The following is a 23,780-nucleotide window of genomic DNA, read 5'->3' on the forward strand; positions in this document are numbered from 1 at the left end:
TGGGCCTATGTGAACATCACTTTATCAGCCTTCTAGGTACAGAAACTCATGGACTCAATATAGATTAGACAGTGGAATTCTGACACAATACAACTGGCTGGACATCTTGACATCATTTTGCTCATGATACCAAAATTTGGGGTGAGGTGAGCACACTGGTAGGGAGGGAAAGACTGCAGCAAGACTTGGATAGGTTACAGGGGTGGGCTAACAAAAACAGGATGAGTTTCAATACTGACAAGGGCAGGGTGCTGCACTTGGGCAGTAGTAACCAGCAGCACACTTTTAAGATGGGAAACGCCCTTCTTGAGAGCATGGAGACAGAAAGGGAGCTTGGAGTCATTATTGACTCCAAGATGAACATGGGCCGACAATGCGAGGTCACGGTTGGCTAACCGGACCTTGTCGTGCATCCACAGGTGCATCTCTATCAGGGCGAAGGAGGTGATCCTCCCCCTCTATGTGACAATTGTCAGGCCACAGCTGGAGTACTGCGTCCAGTTCTGTGCGCCCCACTTCAGGAGGGATGTGGACAACATGGAGAGGGTCCAGAGGAGGGCCACCTGCACGATCCAGGGATAACAGGGCAGACCTTACAATGAGAGACTGTGGGACCTGAACCTGTTCAGCCTTCACAAGAGAAGGCTGAGGGGGTGACCTGGTGACTGTCTATAAACTCACTAGTGGGGACCAGAAGGGTTTGGGAGAGACCTTGTTTCCCCTAGTGCCCCCTGGCATAACAAGGAATAACAGCCACAAGTTGTTGGAGAGTAGGTTTAGATTAGACATCCGTAAGAACTACTTAACAGTTAGGGCGGCTAGGATCTGGAACCAACTTCCAAGGGAAGTGGTGCTGGCTCCTACCCTGGGGGTCTTTAAGAAGAGGCTTGATACCTACCTGGCTGGAGTCATTTGAGCCCAGTTTTTCTCCTGCTCAGGCGCGGGGTCGGACTTGAAGATCTACAAGGTCCCTTCTGAAACTACTTCTATGATTCTATGACTCCCCATGTACCTCTGTACTTTTACCTGTGCTACTACATCCCCCTTCCCCCACTCTGTCCCTCACCCCCGATGCCTCCATTTTCACTGACTGGCTTTCTTTACTATTCCTTCTGTGGTGGGCCAGCAGGGGGTGCTCCTGCACTGAGCCACCCACCTCACTGTGCCTGACCACCTTCCAGGTTCAAAGTGCCTCCCTGGGGGTGACTTAGGGCTGACCCCCCTTTCTGGAGCACACCCATCAGCCTGGGGTATTGCTGCCACCACCCAGGGCCAGGCTTGATCCTGGCACTGTTCCCCGTGGGAAACACAGGCCTAGTAGCCCTCAAGGTTAGTTGACTTGGAGTGCTTCCCTCAGTCGGAAGTACAAGTAGTGGTCTCTCTTAGTCAGCTGAACCAAGGGGACCCCAAGGCATAATCTAGACCCACTCCCAATAAGTCTCCCATGCTAGGGACAAAGGAGAACTTTATTGGTTACAAGAAGTAAGGTTGGAATTAGGGTACAGAGTTGAGTAGTATAAGAGAAATTCGATAGTGCAAACAGGGTGGCTGGGTAGCCTTTGATCATGCATCTCTGAGTTACTGCAAGCTATATATCTAGTTAGATCTCACAAGTATCATCCAGAGGCAGGTGGAGATTTCCTCTGGAGGCAGGCAGTTCATTGGTCATGAGTTTTGAGAGAAAGAGCAAGTTTCGGATGGTCCAGCTCTTCTCTCTCTCTGAGTTTTCCTCATGGCTCCTGTCCCTCCTCCTGGGTAGTCCTTAAATTATATAGCCCTTAATACCTCATTTACCTGGTCCAATGGAGGCCAGCACCTGTTGGATGCCAGCCAACCAACTTGAAATACATCACTAGTTGCTGGGCAGACCGGCAGAGTCTCTAGCCCCCTCCCAGTCAGGTTGGGATGCTTAACAATAGGGAGTGTAAGCCCCTCACCCAGGTATGTGATGCCAGTCATGTAGGCAGAAGGAGCAGGTTTCTCTCCTCCCTCAGGAATGTATCCAACTCAGGTTACAACTCAGGGTTACCTAAAGAGCCCATATTAACCAAACTGTCACCGAGCAGAGTTTTTGGGGAGAGACATTCTGCCACACCTTTCATCTTTCATCCAGGACCAGCAGACACACCAGCTGCAGGTGGTTCCTCAGCCTTATAAAGTGTTTTTCAACCCAAAGGCTGGCATCCCAGGCAGCTAAGCTGAGCTCACCTGGAGCCTCACAACTCCACTGCAACCAGCAAGCCTCAAGCCTGTCAAAGACGTGACATGTCTGGGCTTTCCCCAGCCAGGAGGACTGTGTCCATTTGTGCATTAGCTTGAGGTTATGGCACCTCCTACCTGCCTTTCACTAGGGGTTCATTGGTCCTGGCATTTATGGGGTTGCCGTGCCACCAGCAGTCCCACCAGGCCTCCCTATTGGCAGTGGTTGGAGTGGAGGAGCCTGGCTGGTGCTGGGAGTGCTAGCATGGGAAAGTGGATCCCCCTCTTCCACATCCCCAAACCTCTTCCCTTCTGCCTCCCTGACTCTGTTGACTAGCACCTGTAGGGTGCAGTTTCAGTAGTCATGCCTAGTACCTAGGGTCTCCTCCTTCCCCATAGCTCCAGCTCATACCTCTAAGTTTGTCCTGGCATGGTAGTGAGCTCAACAGGGACATGTCCTTGCCCTGCTGGCTGATGATTCAATGAGTGGTATGCCCCCTCAAGCTGATAGTGGGGCATTAACTGGTTTTTAAAAACTAAAAAAGGAAATAGATGCAGATGGAGTGAGGAGGGTGGCACTCAGTCCATCTACAGGTAGAACTTGGGGAACCCCAGCAGCAGGAGGTTCACTTTCAAGAACACCAGCTGCTCCACCAAACCAGAATCCAACCAGGTGTGGTGGGGGGGTCACAACATCCCCAGCAATGCTGAACACCCTCTTACTTGGAACACTGGTTGGTGGACAGCACAGGTGTTGCCGGGCAACCGTGGCCTGATCTTGCCACATCTGGCTGCGACTTGCCCAGTAGGCCAAGGGGTTGCAGTCCAGTGGCTCCACATTCTTAGTGAGATAGGTAACCACTGGAGCCTCGGTGCTACCTGCCTGAGGCTGGGGTCTGGTACTTTTGGATCCCAGTATTGAAGCCATGCCCTTGGCCCACATTGGCAGTGGTTGGAGTGGAGGAGCCTGGCTAGTGCTGGGAACGCTAGCATGGGAAAGTGGATTCCCCTCTTCCACATCCCCAAGCCTCTTCCCTTCTGCCTACCTGACTCTGTTGACCAGCACCTGCGTCTAGTGATGGAGGGTTTTGGTGCAGCTGGTGCACATGCTCCCCTTCACCTTTGGGTCGCACATGCATGCCAGCATGTGGACTGTACTGGACCACAAAGGATCCAGCCATCTCCTGATGCCCTCTGTCAGCCACCTCACCAGTGCCTGCACGTCTGGTGACAGTGGCTTGCTCCAGCCAGGAACATTGAGCCCTTGGAACTTCTCCATTTGGTTCTCCAGTTCCGTCATTATGGGGATCATCTGGCCAAGGAGGGCATCACCAGCACTGAGCATCTCAGTGGCCTTGAGGAAGGGCTTGAGGACCACCAAGATCTGTGAGATGGTACCCCACTCAGCTCTGTTAAGGAGACCACTGATCCTGATGTCCCCAAGGAAGTCCATGTCATGGATGGCCTTCTGTTGCTCCACCAGCCTCTCAAGTATCACGTATGTGGAGTTCTACCGAGTCTCCACATCCTGCATGATTTTGTGCTATGGAATGCTCAGCTCTGCCTGTTTCTCCCACACCATCTTGCCCCTTTTGACGCTGTGGTGGAAGGTAGCCTGCCACTTTTCTGCATTTTGAAAGGAGGAGACAGTCATTCTGCTGCTGGTGCCTATTTCTGGAATTAGGGGAGGTGGTTCAGGTGCAGGAACATCAGGTACTGCTTCCACCTCCTTGCTTCCACTGGCAGCAGGAGCCTCATGGCTGCTCGAGAAGAGGATGCATCTATATTTGGGGGGTGTGGGAGGGGAGCTTGCAGCTCTAGCTCTCCCCCTACCCTCTCTAGCCCCTCTCCCTCCCCTGCCAGAAGACCTGGCACCTGCCTTTCCAGCACACTTCATATTGATCTTTCCTGTGCTGCAAAAGGTGCGTGTCTGACTTCTTCTGGGTTTTGTTTGCTTTGTGCTGTGTGTAGTGGACTGTGGCTTGCTGATAATTATTGATTATAAATAACTATATGGTGTGTGTTGTTCTCCTGTGATGTGTGACTGACTTCTCCTTCTTCTTCTAAGACTGAGTTCTGTATTGTGTGTTAATCTCAATCTGAATCTCTGTCTGACTTCTTCTGTGTTGTCTTTAGTCTGTATGTCGACTAAGTATAATAATATTAATAACTAATAACTATATATAATCTGAATCTCCTCTTCGTCTATGAATATATGACTTTTTCTTCTTCTATGATGTGTGTGAGTGAGTGATGGATCACACTGCCAGGGAAAACACTGAGCTGTCTCTTTAAGAAGTACAGGAGACAAAAAAGAAAACAAATATAAATGGAAAGAAATGAATTGGATAAGTAAAGTAGAGGGATTCTAAAATAAATTAAGCTTAGCTATATCCTATCCAATCCTTTCTAAGAACGAAAAAGAGCAGGCAACTGACTAGGAAGCCGAGCCAGTCCAGTACATTTTTGACGCTGTTGCTCAGAACCAGCTCACAAAAAGGCACAGAAAGCCTGCGTATAGAGGCTTTTGTGCTGTTTCTATGTCCCTCCCCCAGACACTGTGATTGGAAGGGGACTCAGGGAGAAATCACACTCACTGGCCAACTAAAGCTTTCACATCTTCCCCCTCCCTCTTCTAAGTTCCTGTTTCCCCTCAAAGACTGCCTTCTGAATTGCCAAATTTCATCCAAATCTTTTCCGAATCTATTCAGAAAATTTAAAGCTTTGAGTGATTAGGTTTGGATTTGGAGATTTGGCCTCTGAAATGGGCCGAATCTTTTCCAAATCTAATTGTGAGCCGAAGCTTCGCACAGCCCTATCAGATACCATGATGATAGACCAAAGCAGAAGAACTTAGAGAAAATGATGTGAATAGTTGTTTTTATAGAGCTGCTGTTTTATGGTTTGTCTTATTAAATACAAAAATTTTAATGAAATACAGAAATTGGAAAGTCAGAAAAGCACATAAAATCATAGTAAGAAAAGCAGAGGTTAAAAGTTGTATATTAACAAACTAATTTGTTGCATATCAAACCACATGAATCTTTCATATTCAGTTTCTGAATATCTTCTGGAAATAGCCTACCAAAAATAGTTTTCTCAACCACATATATCCAAATCAGAATTAATATCTTTAAGAGAATTAATATTCTAGGAGTAATACAGGCATCTTGAATAAATAACTGACTGACAATATTGTTTTTGATGCTGGTAAATGTGTAGGCATTTTTTGGGCATGAACATAGCTTAACTTCCATTAAAAATTAAATCCTTAATTTGCGTTGTTTTATTGTTGAATATCTGTTCCAACAACCATATGAACATGTGTTTGGTTAGGAGACATTGGGCATGTCTACATGAGATGTGTACTGTGCAGTTGACTAATTAACTGCACAGTAAATGTCTTAGTATCTGCACATGTGCCCCTACTAGGGCACACAAAACTATTAACTCTGAAGCCGGGTAGTACTTGTAAATACAAGTACTAGCCTGCTGTGGAGTTTTTTGAGGGCAGTAGTGCATGTGTAGATGCTGAGCTGGCTGATTGGGGCATGAAGGTGCCGTAATGTGCTGGCTGCCTGCCAGCTAGCCGTGTGCTGAAGCACCCTCATGCCCCAGCCAGTGCTTCAGCAGCACATTGACCCCAGTTGCAGCAGCCATAGCCTGACAGGGAGATCTCCCGGGTCCCTTGCCAGCTGGGGCTGTTGCAACTTGGCTCAATGTGCTGTGGTCCAGGCATACATGCAGACATCTGCCCAGGAGCTTTTCTCTAGCAATAAACTGAAGATTAATCGAGTGTTCTAATTGGAATGCATTGGAGTAGGTGTCAAGCACGTGTCTAAGTGCCCTTAAAGAAAATATTTTTTCTTTGCTAAAAAACAGCTTTTGAGGATATATCCAAACTTCCAGACCCCTTTATCTGACATATGTGGGACACTGAAACAGGTTATTTCTAGGGTGCCTCACATTTTTTATTGTTTAAAAGCAACTGAATTTAACATGGTGTTTAACCTCCTTTAAGCTTGCAACTATTTTATTATTCCTATTGTATTTGGTAACTTCTGTATGATATAAGGTAGTCTCTGACTAAATCATGTTATGTCCTCTGTTGAAGAAACTATAGTTGTGCAGTTATTGATACCAGCACTTAAAAAATAAAGATCCTTTCCAATTTTAAAGTCAGTTGCAAAAATATTCAGGTATAATGACATTAAAAGGAGCTGTCTGAACATCTATCCCAGGCCACAAAATTAGATATTTAGTACTGAGCATTGGATCTTGGGGATGAAGAGTAAGTTACAATGAGAGGGGATTTCAGAAAGTATTCTATATAAAGGGTTGTCTTTTATTTTACAGTGAGACTAACCTAAAAGTACGTCAGGCTTTACCAGTTACTTCAGAACTTGGAGCAGATATTAGGAGACTTGCAGAGTTTGATGGTAAGTGGTGATAAAAGTAAATTCTTTAGAACCAAGGTTTTGTGGGGGTCGGGGGGTTGTTTGTTTGGTTTTTTATTGCTTTCGTTTCTTGCTGCTTTTTGAGTAAAAAAGTAAATGACTCCACATAAATGAGGCCAAGCTCCTCTCTTCTGTCATGACTAGAGGTGTTTACCAATATGATTCTCACATCCCAAATTATTATCCTGTTTTAAGGAATGTCTTGACTGATTTGTTTTTCAATCTTGTTACTTTAAATAAGTTAGATTAATCTGATGGGAAAAGTCTAGTTAAAATGCAGGCTAATGCATTCAAAACCATGTTATCTGGTTATATTGTATCTTAACTTTGTTAGGCTAATTTGGTTGAAAAAATGAATCTTTTTTCTGTTCAAGACTGGATCACTGTGAAATTGAAGACATTTAATGCATTTCTCTTCCCTCCCCCTATACAGTTAATACATTTGCCTTTTCTTGACACCAGTACACTTTTATCATACTCTGAAAAATCTTAGGCACAATATAAATCACTTAGGGTGGGTACATAAATACAGGCAGTCTACAGAGGAGACACTCTCACTGGTGGTGCTGTACATAATGTGCCATGAGTTAGAGTACCATTGAACCTAACAGGTGCTCACCTGTTGGGTTGGGGTAGGGGGCTCAGGGCCTGCCTGCATCGGCCCTGACTGGCAGGCAGGGGTACTCCAGCAGCCTCCGCCCCTCTCTCCACCTTCACCACCCCACCAGCTGGCAACTGTCAGCAGTGGCTCAACCGCCTGGTACGGGAAGGAGTGGATGTAGGTTTCCTCTGAGAAGTCCTGGCCCAGTGCCCAAAGCAGCGCCCCGAGGGCGGCAAAGAGCGGTTGCAGCTGGGGGCAGCTGAGGAAGGCGTGGAAAATGTCCTCTTCCAGCACCCCTGGGCAGAAGGGGCAGGCCACTGAGGCCACTGGGTCCAGGTGGTGCACAAAGGTCAAAAAAAAAAAAAGAAGTCTGTCTGTCTGTCTGTCTTTTAATTTCATAGACACTGGGTCTGGAAGGGACCTTGCAAGATCATTGGATCCAGCCCCCTACCCAAAGGCCAGGAAGTCAGCAGGGGTCAAAAGTTCCCAGCAAGATAAGGCATCAAAGTGTTTTTTGAAAGTATCCAGAGTAGGTACTTGCACCACCTCTTGCGGGAGTCTATTCAAGGCCCTGGAGACTCGAACAGTAAAGAAGTTTTTCCTTATGTCCAGCCAAAAAAAGGGTTTTCCAGAAGTTTGTGACAGTTGAACTTTGTCTTCCCATGGGGTGCCCTGGTGAACAGTTGTTCTCCCAGTTCCTGTTGCACACCCTTATGTACTTATGGGCTGCCACCAAGTCACCCCTGAACCCAGGGGCAATGCATAGAGGGTGTGCGTGCACTCCCTGAGCATGGTGTACCCCCTACAAAAAGGCTCTGCTCCCCCCGCTGCCGCCACTGCAGGCAGCATCTGCAGGTAGTCAGTGATTGCCGCAGGCTGCCACCGACACTGCCAGCAGCATCTGCAGGTCCTCCCCCGCACTGCAGGAGCTCTTGCTTACCACTGCTCTGCTCCTGCTGCCTCCATGCCCCCCCAGCCACCGTGGGCACATGTCATTCATACCTGAGCCTATGCTTTTCCAGGCTGAAGAGTCCCATGTTTCCCAGCCTCTCTTCATAAGGCCTATGCTCTTGTCTTGTAAACATTTGCTTGGCTCTCCTCTGGACTTTCTCAAGCTTCTCCACATCCCTTCTGACTTGCAGAGTCCAGAACTGGACACAGCATTTTAGCTGTGGTCTCACCAAGGGTGAGTAAAGTGGGAGGATGATTTCCTGGGTCTTGCTTGAGATGCATCAGTAGATGCAAGCCAGAGTTTTGTTTGCTTTGCCAGTTGTGGTGTCGCATTGGTGGCTCATGTTCATCTTGTGGTCTCTCATGACTCCCAAGTCTCTTTGAATCATGGTGCTAGTGAGCGTAGCACTGCCAAGCCCATAAGTGTGGTGTGGGTTTTTTCCCCAGAGGTGGAGCACCTTGCATTTTTCAGTGTTGAATGCCATCAGGTTTTGATCTGTAAGCCTGCTGAGGTCAGCCTGGATTGCCAGGCTATCCTCTAGAGTGACTGCACTTCCCTATGGTTTGGTGTCAACAGACTTAGCCAGTCTACTTCTGACACCAAAGTCCAGATCGTTTCTAAACACATTGAAGTATACAGGTCTGAGAACAGAGCCCTGGGGGGGGGCACCACTGGTCACCATGCACCATGTTGTTTTGGTTCCATCAACTATCACTCTCTGGGTCTGTCCATGGAGCCAGTTCCCCAGCCATTGGACCATGAAATTGTTGCGGTCACAATTCCTCAGTTTTTCCATAAAGGGCATCATGGGACACCAGGTCAAAGGCTTTCTTGAAGACCAAAAGAGGAGTGGTCTACCTCCTCTCCTTTGTCCAGGTGATGTGTCACCTGGTCATAGAAGGAAATGAGATTGGTCAGACAAGATCTACCCACAACAAAGCTGTGTTGGCCATGTCTCAGAATGTTACCTTCTATTAGCCTGTTGTTAATGGTTTCTTTGATGATTTTTTCCAAGATTTTTCCAGGGATTGAGGTCAAACTGATTGGCCTGTAGTTCCCTAGATCTTCCTTCCACCCTTTCTTGAAGATGGACACCACATTGGTCCTCTTCCAATCTTCAGGCACCTCACCTGAGCACCACAAGTTCTTGAATTTCATCGCCATTGGATGTTCTATGATGTCAAGCAGTTCCTTTAGCACTCTTGGGTGCATGCTGTCTGGGCCGGCTGATTTGTGGATGTCCAGCCTCTCAAGATGTTCCTTCACAAGATCAACGCCAATGATGGGGGCATGTTTGCCTTTCCCCTGGTGATCCTGAGTCTTGTCAGACAGGGTGATACCATTGGGCTGTTGGAAGACTGACACAAAGTAGTCATTAAGGAGATTGGCTTTTTCCTGGGTGTCAGTTATCAGCTGCCCCACTTTGTTTAATAAGGGTCCAGTATTACCCTTATTCTTTTTCAGACTTCCCACATATCTGAAGAAGGATTTTTTTATTGTCCTTGATTTGTGTGGTCAGTGTGAGCTCAGTTTCAGCCTTGGTTTTCCTAGTTCGCTCCCTACAGGTGTGGGCCAGTGCTAAATACTCCTTCTTAGTGGTGTTTCCCATCTTCCATACCTTATAAGCTGCTTTTTTTTTTAGGTGCAGAAGGTCCATAATCAGCATTCCCTCTAAGCTGCATGGTGTGCACAGCTGTGCACATGCCACGCAGCTTAGAGGGAACACTGTCCATGAGTTCCTTATTGAGCCAAGGGTGTCACCCAGCCCTTTTGCTCCTTTTTCTGTGGGCTGGAATGGACTTTGCTTGTGCTTCAAGAATTGCATCCTTGAGGAGTGACCACTCATCTTGGACTCTACTCCCTGTCAGATATGGTTTCTCAGGGCCGCAACAACTAGCCTCCTAAGCTTGTGAAAATTGGCTTTCCTAAAGTTGAGGACTTCTGGATTGCTGACTGACTTGTCAGCTTTGCAGTTAATAGAGAAGGTGATGGACTTGTGGTCACTGTGTCCCAGCTTCCCTTCAATTCTCAGGTTGCTCACTTGATCATCCCCTTGGGCGAGCACCAGGTCCAGCAGCACCTTGCCCCTTGTTGGTCCACAGAATTCTTGTGACAAATAGAGCTCATCAGTTATTTGATTTGGCTGAGCACTCTTCCCATGAGCTGTCTGGGTAGTTGAAGTTGCCCTGGCGAATTTGTGGTCAAGTTCTTTCTCTTGAGGTCTGTCAAGCAGGCTAACATCCTTGGATTGGTGGAATACTGATTTGAAGTATTCATTCAGGAGTTTGTCCTCAGGAGACCGTCCTGAGGATTGGTTATCAGCCATCCTATTTCATCATCAGGGCCCTATGCTTCCCTTTTTTTTTCTCTTGACTTCCTACATATCTAAAGAAGGACTTTTTGTTGTCCTTGATTCTGGTTGCCAATCTGTATTCAGTTTGTGCTTTTGGTGTCCTGATCTGATCCATACAGGTGGAGGCTGTTGCAGAATACTCCTTTTGGTTAGTTATTCCTGACTTCCATCCTTTGTAGGCTTCTCGTTTTAATTTCAGGAGGTCCATGACTTCCCTGTTGAGCCAAGGAGGGTCTCCCAGACCTTTTGCTGCTTTTCTTATGAAAAGGAATGGACTTCCTTTGAGCTTTTAGGATTTCTTTCTTGAAGAACGACCACTCTTCTTGTACCCTGTTCCTCATCAGACCATGATCCCTCGGGTCAACCAATCCCCTGAGCTTGTGGAAGTCAGCTTTTCTAAAAACAAGGATTTCTACTTTACTGGCCAGATTCCATGACTTAGGCTGGATGGAAAAAGTGATCATCTCATGGTTGCTGTTGCCTAGTTTCCCTGTGATCCTCAGGTTGCTCACTAGATTGTCCTATTTGGCCAGAACCAAGTCTAGGAGCGCCTTGCCCCCCCGGTCAGCCTGCAGACTTTTTGTGTTAGATAGAGCTCCTCAATACAAATGAGGAAGTCTTGTGAGAGATCAGATCTAGTTGAGTGCTCATCCATGAGGTCTCTGGGTAGTTGAAGTCACCCATGATGATCATGCTCTGAGAGTGTGCAGCCTCTGCCAGATCTCCAGCTAATTCCTGGTTGAGCAGTTTCTCTTCATTTGGAGGTCTATAATAAACTCCTACAGTTAAATTCCCTTCCCTGTGCTCTCCCCATATCTTAACCCAGAGGGTCTCAAGTCACCCTTCTTTGTTTCCAAGCTTTTCTTCTAGGGAGGTGTAATGTTCCTTCACATAAACTCCACTGCCTTTCTTCCCAACATGATCCTTCCTATACAGTGTCCAATCATAGGTGAAGCCCCACCAGGTCTCTGTGATCCCTATGAGATCGTATTGGTTGTTGGTTAATAGGAGGGCCAGTTCCTTCTGCTTGGTTCCCATGCTTCTGGCGTTAGTGTACAGGCAACTAAGCCTGCCATTGGAGGCCATAGCCTTTTGGGTGAGCAATGGAATAACCTGTCCACTGGCCGGTGTCAGAAAAAGCTTCTTATTGTACCCTGGGATGCTGGTTTCAATGTTGCCATTTTTGGGGCTTGTGCTAGTGGTTGATAGCCCATCCCCTAGCAATTTCAGTTTAAAGCCATATCCAGAAGGTCCACCATTCTAGCAGAGAAAAGCTTCTTCCCCTTTGGCATGAGGTGGATGTCATCCTTTCCCAACAGGCCACAGTGCCAGAGGTGCATGCCATGGCTGAAGAGGCTGAAGCCCTTGCAGAGTCTTCTGTTTACTTCTATGCATCTATCCCTCCTGTACCCGTGACCTGCAACTGGGAGGACGGAGGAGATGACTGCCTGTGTGCCTGATGCCTTGAGCCCACCCCACCAGAGCCCTGTAATCTGTCATGATTGTTCCTGGCCATGTCATTCACACCCACATGGATGAGAAGCATGGGGTAGTGGTCACAGGGCTGGACAAGTTTCTGGGATCCTTTCAGTTACATCCTAGATGCGAGCCCCTGGGAGGCAGCAGACCTTACAGATTAGGGGATTGGGGCAGCAGATTGCTCCCTTGATCCCCGTTCAGGAGGAAGTCACCCACCACAACCACCTTGCATCTCTTCTTTGTGGGGGCTGGCTGCCTTCCTTCTTCCAGAGCTGTTGCTTCCTCTGATGACACTGCTGGTGCTGTGAGAAGTGCTTACCTGTTTCACAGTTTCAGGGGAGGAGTAACCCTGGTGCTGCATATGTTGGGGCCAGAGATTTCATAGAATTCATAGACATTAGGGCTGGAAGGGACCTCGGAAGATCATTGAGTTCAGCCCCCTGCCCCAGGGGCAGGAAGTCAGCTGGGGTCACAGGATCCCAGCAAGACAGACATCCAATTGACTCTTTAAAGGAGTCCAGAGTAGGTGCTTGCACCACCTTGGGGGCTCAGGCAGTGAAAAAGTTCTTTCTTATGTCCAGCCTGAAATGGTCTTGGAGGAGTTTGTGACCATTTGACCTTGTCATCCCATGGGGCACCCTGGTGAACAGGTGGTTCCCTAGGTCCTGATGTACACCCCTTGTGTACATCAGGACCATCATAGGCAGCCACCGTGTCCCCCCTGAGCCTGCACTTTTCCAGGGTGAAGTGTCCCATAGCTCTCAGCCTCTCATCATAAGGCCTGTTTTCCTGCCCTCTGATCATGTGTGTGGATCTCCTCTGGACTCTCTCAAGCTTCTCCACATCCTTTTTAAATTGTGGAGGCCAGAATTGGATGCAGTACTCCAGCTGCGGCCTCAACAAGACTGAGTATAGCGGGAGGATGACATCCTGGGATTTGCTAGAGAAGCAGCTATGGATTTAAGCCAGAGTTTTGCTCACTTTGCTGGCTGCAACATCACTTTGGTGGCTCATATTCATCTTGTGGTCAATCATGACCCCCAAGTCCCTTTTGGCCGTGGTGCTAGCAAGCGTAGCACTGCCGAGCCTATAAGCATGCTGTGGGTTTTTCTTCCCAAGGTGGAGTACCTTTCATTTTCTGGTGTTGAAGGCCATCGGGTTTTGTCTGCCCATTTTCCGATCCTGTCAAGGTCAGCCTGAATCGCCATCCTGTCCCCGGGTGTGGACGCTTTACCCCAAAGTTTGATGTCATCAGTGAACTTGGCCAGTCCGCTTCTGATACCAATGTCCACATTATTAATGAAGATATTGAAAAGAATAGGCCCAAGGACAGAGCCTTGGGGGACCCCATTGGTCACAGCGCACCCCAATGATTGACTTCCATCAACTACCACTCTCTGGGTCTGACCTCAGAGCCAATTCCCCAGCCAGTGGACTGGGATGTAGCCAAGGCTACAGTTTGCCAGTTTTTCTATGAGATGATCATGGGATACCAGATCAAAAGCTTTTTTAAAATCCAGATATATGACGTCAATCTCTTTTCCCTTGTCCAGGTGATATGTCACCTGGTCGTAGAAGGAGATAAGATTGGTCAGGCAAGACCTACCCGCAACAAACCTGTGCTGGCTATCCCTCAGGATGTTGCCTTCAGCCAGTTTGTCAAGAATGGTCTCTTTGATGATATTTTCCAAGGTCTTCCCTGGGATAGAGGTCAGACTGATGGGCCTGTAGTTCCCCGGATCTACTTCCCTCCCTTTCTTGAAGACAGGCATCACATTAGCCTTCTTCCCATCTTTGGGCAGTTCACCTGAGCACCACGAGTTTTCTAAGATGCGTGCCAGTGGCAGACCTATGATGTCTGCCAGCTCCTTAAGTAATATGAGGTGTAAGCTGTCTGAGCCGGCTGACTTGAAGATGTCCAGCCTCTCAAGGTGTTCCTTCACATGGTCAACATTGATGAAGAGTAACAGCTCTACCTGAAGGGTAACAGATGATTGTCTTCCAGGCAACTCCAGAATAGGATTCTAGGTTCGTGTCATCTTTGTCCTTCTTCCATATAAACAAGTTTTAAGTGATCGGGAACTGGTTTAAACCTGTAACAGAATAGAAATTCAGTGCACTTAAACCACTTTCGAAATGGCTGAAACTGTTTTAAAATAAACCTAGATGGCTATAGTATCAGACTTAACTGGTTTATATAACTTCTGTCCCAGGTTCCCTCCCTATTCAACTTAACTCAGAGTCCTCAAGCATCCCAGGATGCCGTGCAGCCCTGGGCTGTGCTCTCTGCTCCAGCAAAGCAGGGCAGCCCCTACCCCAGCTGTAAGATCCCCAGCAGCCTGGAACCCAGCAGATTCATCCGACCCTTCCACCTCCTCTGATGGAGGAATTGGCCCATCTCCCAGCTGGGGTAGGGGGAGTAAAGTCCCCATTGTGGGCTTCGCTGTATGCTGGGCACAGCCTGGCTGAGGATCTGGAGTGGGCATTTCCCCAGCACTCCCTCCCCAGCCAACCCACTGGCTGGAGAAGGGTGTGGCTGGGTGATCATTCTGGCTCCCAGCTCAGGTGGGAGGAGTAAACACTGCACTGTGGGCTCCATGCTCCCTCCCACCATTGGACACAGCCTGGCGGGGGGTCTGGAATAGGGGGAGGGGGAGGGAAAGGATGGCTGTTTCTCCCCCCAACTCCCTCCTTAGCTTGCTTGCCAGCTGAGGAGGGGGCATCACCCATCTCCTGGCTCTAAGTGGTGGCTGGCAGGCTGGGAGGCTTGCTCTAGCATCCCCTGCCTCCTGGTATGGGCCACTGCAGGGGTCCGGCTGCCTTTCAGGTTTGAAAAGTGAACATCAGTTCACTTTGTCATTGGTTCAATCTAGGCAGTACATAGAAACCTGCAGATTGAATTGATTCAGCCTCAGACTTTTTAACTCTGTACTTAGCTGTGATGGATCTAAGGGACTGACCTGAAACACAGTGACATTGATGGAAAGACTCACGTGAATTGCTGCAATATAGTGATTCAGTTGGTGGACAAACTTCTACGTGAGCATAATTTGCATAGTAGCAAATATAGTACATTTTAAAGTTTCTTTAATATCAGTGTGCCGGGACTCTTACTGTTTGAATCAAACTTTATGATTCTTATTTTTATGTTTTAGTCAAAATTGTTTGATATAATCTGGGATGAATTTCAGGAAAATATGATATCCTTTCTTGGTGTATTGAGCAGAATTTCTTAAGGCTTTGTTTAGACTTTACATGGAATGTATTGCTAAACTCATGCATGATTTCAATAACAAAAGTTTCATGGGAATCGTTTTTTATTATTTCTATTAGTCCCTAGGTCTGTGTTAAGGCTTCATTTTTAAGATTTACTAAATATAAAGGCTGTGTTAGGAAGTAGAAAGGCTCTTCGTTTTAATGGTGTAGCTTTCAATAGCAATGAAAATGTGAGTTTAGTATTTTGGATCAATCTCATTCTTTGGTCTACAAAATACTACTGAGCTGAAAAAAAGGGGAATTGTTTTGTCTAAATAATTTATACAATTGGTAAACTCAAGTAAATGGTCCTAACATTGAAATAAATATTTATATTGAACCAGTGTCAATTTATTTAGTTTTTTATTAGAATTTTATGGATATAAAAGAGTTTTTCCAAGTAAGGAGAATCTAAAAATATACATCAGCAGCATATACTTCAGTCTAATTTCTTAAAGAAACTACAGTGTTTAAGCCTTTTCACATTTAATGTGTATTTTCAATCTTCCTGATTTTTATCTAGTGTTGTGATCTGTTTTATGCAACTTATGACAAGTTTACATATTTTGTATGACAGTTAGTACTAAATTCTGTATCAGTGCAAGGTTTAGGAGTCCTTTACAGGAAACATCCCATACTTTGTGGTCATTCTGACAGCATGTCATTCTAGCTGAAAAATAAAACATCTATGTTCAGTACAATAGCTATGCATTTTTTAGTAATTATGTTCCTAAAAGCATACAAGAAAAACTGGAAGTATATTTACCCATATCTTAATTTGAAACATTTTACAACAGGAGAAATGCAATCAAAGGGCCTTGTCACATGTTATGCTTGGGACGTATTTTATTTACTATATTTACTTGAATACAATGTAACTTTGAATTAAAGTGAAACTAAATGTATACACTTGTTATAATTTTCCATATATCGTGTATAATTATTGGAGGGTCATCTTAAATTCATCCCCCACAGTACTGCAGTGGGGAAAGCAGCAGTGGAATGGTAGGCAGCAGGGGAGTTGAGTATCTTGACCTCCATAGCCTGCCCCTCCATACCTTGTCTCCCCTGCTGCCTGCCCCTTGTGCCACTTGCCCCCCCCACGCTTTGTCCTCCCTGATGACTGCCCCCCCTCACCTTGCCCCCGGTACCACTTGTCTCTCCTCCAGTGGCTGTGCCCCCTGGTGCCTGCCCGCCCCCCATGCCTTCACTCCCTTGCCATTTGTCCCCCTCCCCTTTCCATTTGGCCCCCTACCACTGCTTATCTTGAGTTGTGGCTCTGGCTCTAGCTCTGCTCTGGCCTGGAGAACAGAGCACATGATGACTCCAGCCCTAGTCAGGCAGCAGTTATTGTGGTGGTGGCAGCTCCGTCCTTGGGCTCAGCTGGGCTTGTAGTCAGTCCCAGCCTTTTCCCCCACCACTGGTATCTTGAATATAAGAACTGCCATTTACTGGGGCAGCTCATAGGTCCATCTTGCCTTGAATTCTGTCACACTGTAGCAGAGTGTGGATGCTGAAAGAGAGAACGAACAGAGTATAACCAGGGTTTTTCCTCTGTTCGTCTCCCACATGTAGCCTCCAGCATTTGAGGTCTAAGAAGTTTTGAATCAGAGGCTGTATCCTTAAATCCCATGCGCAGTAGTTACTGATGCACCTTTCCTTCAACAATTTGTCCAATCTCTTTTTGAATCTGTCTGTTTATGTAACATATTGTGGTAATGAGTTCCATACTTTAATTACATGATGTGTGGAAAAAAAAGAACTTTCTTTTGTTAGTTTTAAACTTACCACCTCCTAGTTTCGTTTTGTCACCCCTACTTCTTGTATGGTGAGAGACAGTAAATAGTAAATCCCTATCTATTTTCCATTCACCATTTAGAATTTTGTAAAACCGTATCATGTACCCCCTTAAGTGCCTCTTTTCTAAACTGAATAGGCCCAGCCTCTGTAGTCCCTCCTCATAGAAGCCCCTCCATACCATTAATCATCCTTGTTGCCCTTCTCTCTACCTTCTCTAGTTCTTCTGTATTTTTTTTTTTGAGGTGTGGGGACCAAAACTGGGTACAGTATTCAAGGTGTGGATGTGCCATGGATTTATAAAGGGGCATAATGAAACTTTGTTTTGTTCATAATTCCCTTCTTAACAATCCCTAACATTTTGTTTGCCTTTTGATGCTGCTGAGCACTGAATTGATGTTTTTAGTCAACTGTTTACAGTGATTCCCAGATGTTTTCTCTGTGTGGTAACAACTGATGTAGCACCCATCATAGTGTAGGTAAACTTGGGTTATTTTTGCCCACGTGCATCACTTTACATGGATAACTGCATGAACAGTGCATGCCCCTGGAGGCTGGGTGGGGCACAGCGACCACCCACAAGTGGCCGTGGATGTGTGGCAGCAGTGAGAGAGGAGCTCTCATAGGCAGCTACAGCAGTATTGGCAGCAGGGGAGGGGAAGGGGTAGCGAGCACTGACCAGAGGTTGGCAACCACCTGCAGATGCTGCTGGCAATGTCAGCGGTGAGCAGCAGTGATCGGCGACTGCCCGCAGACGTCAGTGGTGTGGGGCAGGTGCTGGTGAGCAGTGACCACCCACAGGTGCTGCTGGCAGTGGTGGCGGCCAATCGCAGGAGGTACACATGTACCTGCATGTGTCTCGTACATGTCGCCACTGAATTTCATCTGCTGGCTTTGGTACAGTAAGAGGGATGGGACTGGCAGTCAGTCATGAATTGGCTCCATTGTGTTAGAGAGACTGGGATTGATGAAAAACCCCAACTGTTTGTCTGTACAGTACTAGCTACCCCACTGCATCAGAGCCAGTTCAAGATTCTGGTGCCGTAGGAAAACTGGGACCAACAAACCACTGATCATTATGTCCCCGTCTCAGCATGGCACTGGAATTTCCTGATCATGGAGCAGCTGGATATTAGCTCAGTAATACAATCTGAATGTACTCCTCCCCAGAAAAGTCCTAACTTTGCTATGCTACATGGCATTTAGCATGTTTTACTGCTTGAACACTTGGATGCTAGTGTTTTAAGTAGTTAGCATGTGCTAAATGTAATGTGTGACAAGGCTAGTTGGCTCAGAGAAAATCTGTGGAAAGAGAGGAAGATAAAACTCAGGAACTTTTGGTCTCTTGTTCTAATAGCTAACAAATACTGTCCTATTAATTGTACTGAACTACTCGGTATTCAAGAAGTTAAAAGTGTGTAAGGTTCTAATTTTTTTTAAAAACATTTTTCTCAAGTATAACTGATATTAAAAATACATCCCCAATAATATATTACAGCTCTTTTCATATGTTCAATTGGGATTTGGTTACTTTTATGAAAAAAACTTCTCTTTCATCATAAGCAAATTCACAAGCAAAATTAATATTGTTAGGAAAATTAGGGCCCATGCCTTTACAAGAGCAGTTCTGTGATCTCGGTCAACTTTAAAGAACTTTAGAGTTATTTTATCCCCTGAACCAATTCACGTGTTTCAGGGCAGCATTATGACAAGTTAATAGATAGATCTTGGTAGACTGAGAAATAGATCAGCCAAGCAGATTTTGTGTCTAGACTTGTTAAGCTATCAAGATAATTTACAAGCTTTGGTTTTGTATTCAGATACCACCATGGTAAGCATGGTATAAAGAGTTAGACTAGGTAGACTAAATAATGAATACACTTCAAAAGCTTTTTTCATGTAAGAGCTCTGAAGTTCATGGTGATTTTCTGAAATTTAAGAAACTGAAACTAAGACTCTTTGTCTAAACATTGTTGCAGATCTTGCAAAAACAGATTTGTAAGAAGATCTATATTAATTTTTCAGTTTGGTTTGGCTGGAAAAAGTGTGAAAACAGCATATCTCATCATATATTATCATTGCATGTGCCACCTGGAATTAGGGAGAAGAGAACATACTTTGTTCAACTTTGCATTTAAGAGTGGAAGAAAGGGGAAAATGTGATCTTTGGGATATTCATTCTGAGAGATAAATAGGCAACAACCTGCTAAAAGATTTTACCCTAAAATGGTATCTCAAATCAGGGGTTTTAGAACAGGTCCTTCTTAGGCAGGCACTATACATGCCAAGCTTAGCTTGTAGCAAATTTTTTAACATTCAACTTCTAAATCCTAGAGTATAGGAATATGAGTAAACAAAGACATAACTGTAGAACAAAGCCATTGTTTTTAAGAGGTCATGCTGAAGGTGGTGTTTTTGAAGTTAAAAACAAAATTTGTCAGAAAGGAAAATTAATGGTTGGGTGAAGTTAATACAGTGTGGTGAGTGATCTTAAAATACTGGAAACATTTCATATGAAAGTCTGCAAATGAAAGAACTCCTCTTTTACTATAGCTAAATACTACACATCTAGTTAGCTTGGTGAAACCAAATATGCATGAGGTTTCATAATAGTAAGTAAGTCACTGCACAATATGTTAAGTTGCACAGAGTTTAGCAGTCTTGCATTGTCCTGTACAACAATTTAGTTTTTACATTTTATTTAGGGCTCAAACTCTCAACCCTCAGGGCCTGTGAATTAAGGACAGATGCCTTGTAAATTTGGGAAAAGTGACCAAAACCAGGGCACTTAATTTGTACATATATCACCTCTGTATATGTGGGTGGCCTCTTCCATCACACTGTTTTCTTTTCCTCCAAGCTGTAGGCTGCCATTTCTGTTTTTTCTCCAGCAGTACTGATCCCAGTTGGCTGCAACAAGAGCTTATTTTTGCTTTATATCACATGATGTGCAAGATGCCATTAATGGAATCCTTTTAGAATATTTCACCATCTGCAGCACAGTACTGTATGTTTACTGCTTTTTCCAAATTTGAGCATTTTCTAATCAGGACCATGGAACAAATTAAACAAAAGTAGAAAGAAGAGGGAAAAAAACGTAGGACTGCTGAAAAGAATCATTGGCATTCCTATACACTCTAAATAAACACAAGCTGTATCCTGGTTAAACATGTACTGCACTTATCTGGGAGACCCAATTTTCAGGCTGAGGTATTTTTTTAATTTAATTTTGTTTTAAAGGCTACATTCTACTTATGAGAAGATCTTAAGGAGAATTCTGGTAGGAAATTTTTCAGAGTTCAGGGACATCTTTCCACTCTTAATGCAATGTAGTTATTCCTGGGGAGTAGTTTTTTTATATTTAAAGAGTAATAGTAAAGCTATGATAAAGCTGTTTCATTAGGGTTCTCTTGGTAATAAAGTTTTTCTAGAGGAGTGTTTCTCAACCTGTGGGTCATGACCCAAAGGTGGGATGTGAGAATATATGAAAGGATCATGAACAACTTAAAAAATGGACAAAAACTTGGAAACCGTGACTTTTCCCTTGCAGTCTGTCAGAGTTCCAGCCTGCAAGGGGCTGCCTCGTGCCCCAGACACCAGGGGAGCTCAGGGCAGTAGGTCAGGAGTGAGAGGCACTGGGTGGGGACTGGCCATTAATGTTTACAAATGTGTCCTAGTATAAAAAATGTTGTGAACCACTGCTCTGGAGGATAAGAATTCTTGGCCAGCAAACCAAAAGGTCTGGTGCCTAAAGCATGAAGGTCACTAGCTCCATGATTTAGAATCTGTTCTGTTTAAAAGGCAAAGATATGGATCTCAGTGATCAGTTTTCTTTTTCTTGGTTTGTTTCATAGCCTGTGGAGTTTAACTTCAGGCTTTTATCTGTGGCTGAGAGGAATATCATGCTCCTCGGTATTACTAGTCAGTGGTCTTGACCAAATGGATGAAGAAGAATAATATTATCAGTCAGAGACTTAGTTTGCCATGTGTTTGTTGCAGACTTTGAAGGCCCTGATGGCAGGAAGTATATGGTTGTAGACAAACTCCCATAGGACAGTACAAAGAGCTACTTTGTATTAATAGGCCAAATTAACATTAGTATTGCTCAGCAGCATAACTGGGGTCGGGAAGGAGGGATGCAAAAATAGCCTCCACCATTGCATAGGATACAGAGCTGTCCTATTCCACTTCTGGTATTGCTAGCTGTTTCATTAGTGAGAAGCAGTTTGAGCTTGTAGATAAGGCACCGGGCTGAGACTTGAGAGAGTTTAAATATATTTCCTGTTTTATCACTCACCTGCCATGTGACTGCTGACAAGTTACTTATAATTTATGTGTTTGTCCCCTCTCTTCCCTCCACCCCATTTAGATTGTTAAATTCTTTGGGAAAGTAACAGTTTCTCACTGTGTGTTTTAGTATGATGCCTACGGCAATAGTACCCTGGTATCTGCTGGGGCTTGTAGGCACAGTACAATACAAACAATAAAACTAGTAGCGGATGGGATACAAAGGGTGCCCTCCTGGGTTGTAAAGTGTGGTAAAGCTCTGATCAGTCTTATGTAAAAAGTCTCTCCAGTCTTTTGACTAGAGTAGAAGAAGGTATCCCAGAAACTCCTTTTTAGTGTAAAATTTTATATTGGTGAATAATGTGTTAAATGAGTGATGATAATTTAATTTATCTTTTTACAGGGGAAGTTGTTTGTGAAACTCCTAACAACAAGCTAGATAAATTCATAGGAGTTCTTCTTTGGAAAGATAATAAGTACTCCCTTAATAATGAACAGATGCTTCTGCGAGGATGTGTGTTGAGAAACACAGACTGGTGCTTTGGAATGGTTATTTTTGCAGGTAAGACAAAATTTCTGTTCATTGACAATAATTTCAGGTTGTGATAATCACACATCCCAGTGTGCTTAGTGTCTTAGTGACTATGGGCACTTGTACACTTGATGATGTCATGATGTAAATGTGACGAAAATGTCACTTTGTGTGGTTTAATGGTGTCACGTGCACTAGTTTTGAGGGTTTTAGATGAGCTTGCATCATTGCAAACTAAACTACATCTGATGTTGCAGCTATTAGTCAGCTCATCCCCCAGCACCAGGAGAGGCAGGTAGGCTTTGCAGAAAAAAGGATTGGGCCCATTGCCGTTTCTGCCAGAAGCGGCAAGAAGCCCGATACTTTTTTTTTTTTTTGCCAGAGCCTGCCCGGGGGGTGGGGGAGGGTGAGGTGCTGGCAGGCCAAGCAGCTCCTGAGCTGCGGGGGGCCCTGGTCCTTCCTTCTGCAGTGATGGTGCCCCTGGAATTGCCTGGGCTGGCTGTTAGCAGGCCAGGTGCTGCCCCAGCTCAGAAGCAGCACCAGGCCTGATCCAACTCTTTCCCAGGGAGAAGAGCGGGGGAGTGCTTCCACCATGGAGGGAAGGACCAGGGTCCCCCTGCAGCTGAGGAGCCACTTGGCCTGCCGGTAGCTCACCCCTCAGCCATAGGCAGGCTCCCTCACTGTAACATAACGGTAAAATAAAACCTCTAAATTGAAATGGTGGGTTTAAATTAAAAACCCAGCATTTCAATTTAAGGGACATAGAAGACTAAACCCCCATCACGGGACAAGTGCGCAACAGCATCAGATAGTGCTTTTGGTCCAATGGTCTCAAAATGTTTTGAATGTAGATGTTATCTGCCATTTACAAGTAGGCCTAAATGTGAGGCACAGAGGAATAAGCCGACCTCTCTGAAGTGTCATAGTGAGTGACTAGTGATGGCAGGAATGGAATATAGACACCCTGACTAAAACTAGCCAGAAATTTTCCAGTAAAATTTGGACCCAAGGAGTTTCACAAGAACATCTTGACCTCAGTGATAGTTGCAGCAAATTGTATGCAGGCACATTTTCCTTTCTGGTTGTATGGTGGAATGCAAGAGAAGCCCAATCATATGGACTTCTCCGGAGCCAGGGACCTAGAACTTCCAGGAGCAAGTCAGGGGTTTTCAGAAGCCAGGAACCTAGGAATCCTGGAAAACGTGGGAGGGTGTTTGAATCTAAACTCAGTCTAAACTCCTGGGTGCAGGGTTGTGTTTCATGGCTCCTTTAGTAGGGCTGCCCCTGCTGTGGTAGAGACTCCTAGAGATGTGTGTGTGGGGGTGGGATTGAGGGAACTAGTGTTTCTTCATAGTCAGTGCCTGGGGCTGGTGCCATGTTTGCACTCCCCAGTTACACTACAGTATAAGGGAACCTGGGACATCTGAAAATAATTGTTAGACATGAGCATAGGCAGAGGGAGAAACAATTATTTGGTGGGGTTGAGTGTGTATGTGCCACCCCCCCACCCCCAGCAGGTAAGTCTGTGAGGGAAGGGGCTGGGGGAGGGCATAGATCCCATAGATCCCAGTGATGAGGGAGGGAGCAGGGCACAGGCAGGAGCAGGGACTGGGGTGAGTGGGGCCCTGGCTGGGCCAGGTGGTGAGACAAGTTGAGGCCCAGAGGGAACGTGCCCCTCCGATCTGTGTGTGGGGTGGAGGTGGCTGCTGTTGTGTACTGGGCTTAGAGCCCTGCTGCCCCAAGACATGTGGTGCAATGTGTGTCCTGTGCACGGGGCACAGTGCAGTCCAGTGGCGGCAGTCACATGGCCTTGATCTGCCCCTCCACCATGGCGGCGAGGGAGGGAGTGGGGCTGGGCCTGGGGATCG

General features: G+C 45.8%; 1 protein-coding gene across 1 annotated transcript in view; it reads left to right on the forward strand.

Moving 5' to 3' along the window:
* Positions 1 to 23,780, forward strand: part of ATP8B4 (ATPase phospholipid transporting 8B4 (putative)) — a 210,387-nt gene that overhangs the window by 107,700 nt on the left and 78,907 nt on the right. Inside the window, 2 exon segments of the mRNA XM_090028242.1 lie at positions 6,556 to 6,638; positions 21,784 to 21,942. Of these exon segments, the coding sequence (XP_089884368.1) occupies positions 6,556 to 6,638; positions 21,784 to 21,942 (242 nt within the window).

This window comes from Crocodylus siamensis, chromosome 15, assembly GCF_052110815.1.
Source record: "Crocodylus siamensis isolate JL-2025a chromosome 15, ASM5211081v1, whole genome shotgun sequence".
Classification (NCBI taxonomy): domain Eukaryota; kingdom Metazoa; phylum Chordata; order Crocodylia; family Crocodylidae; genus Crocodylus; species Crocodylus siamensis.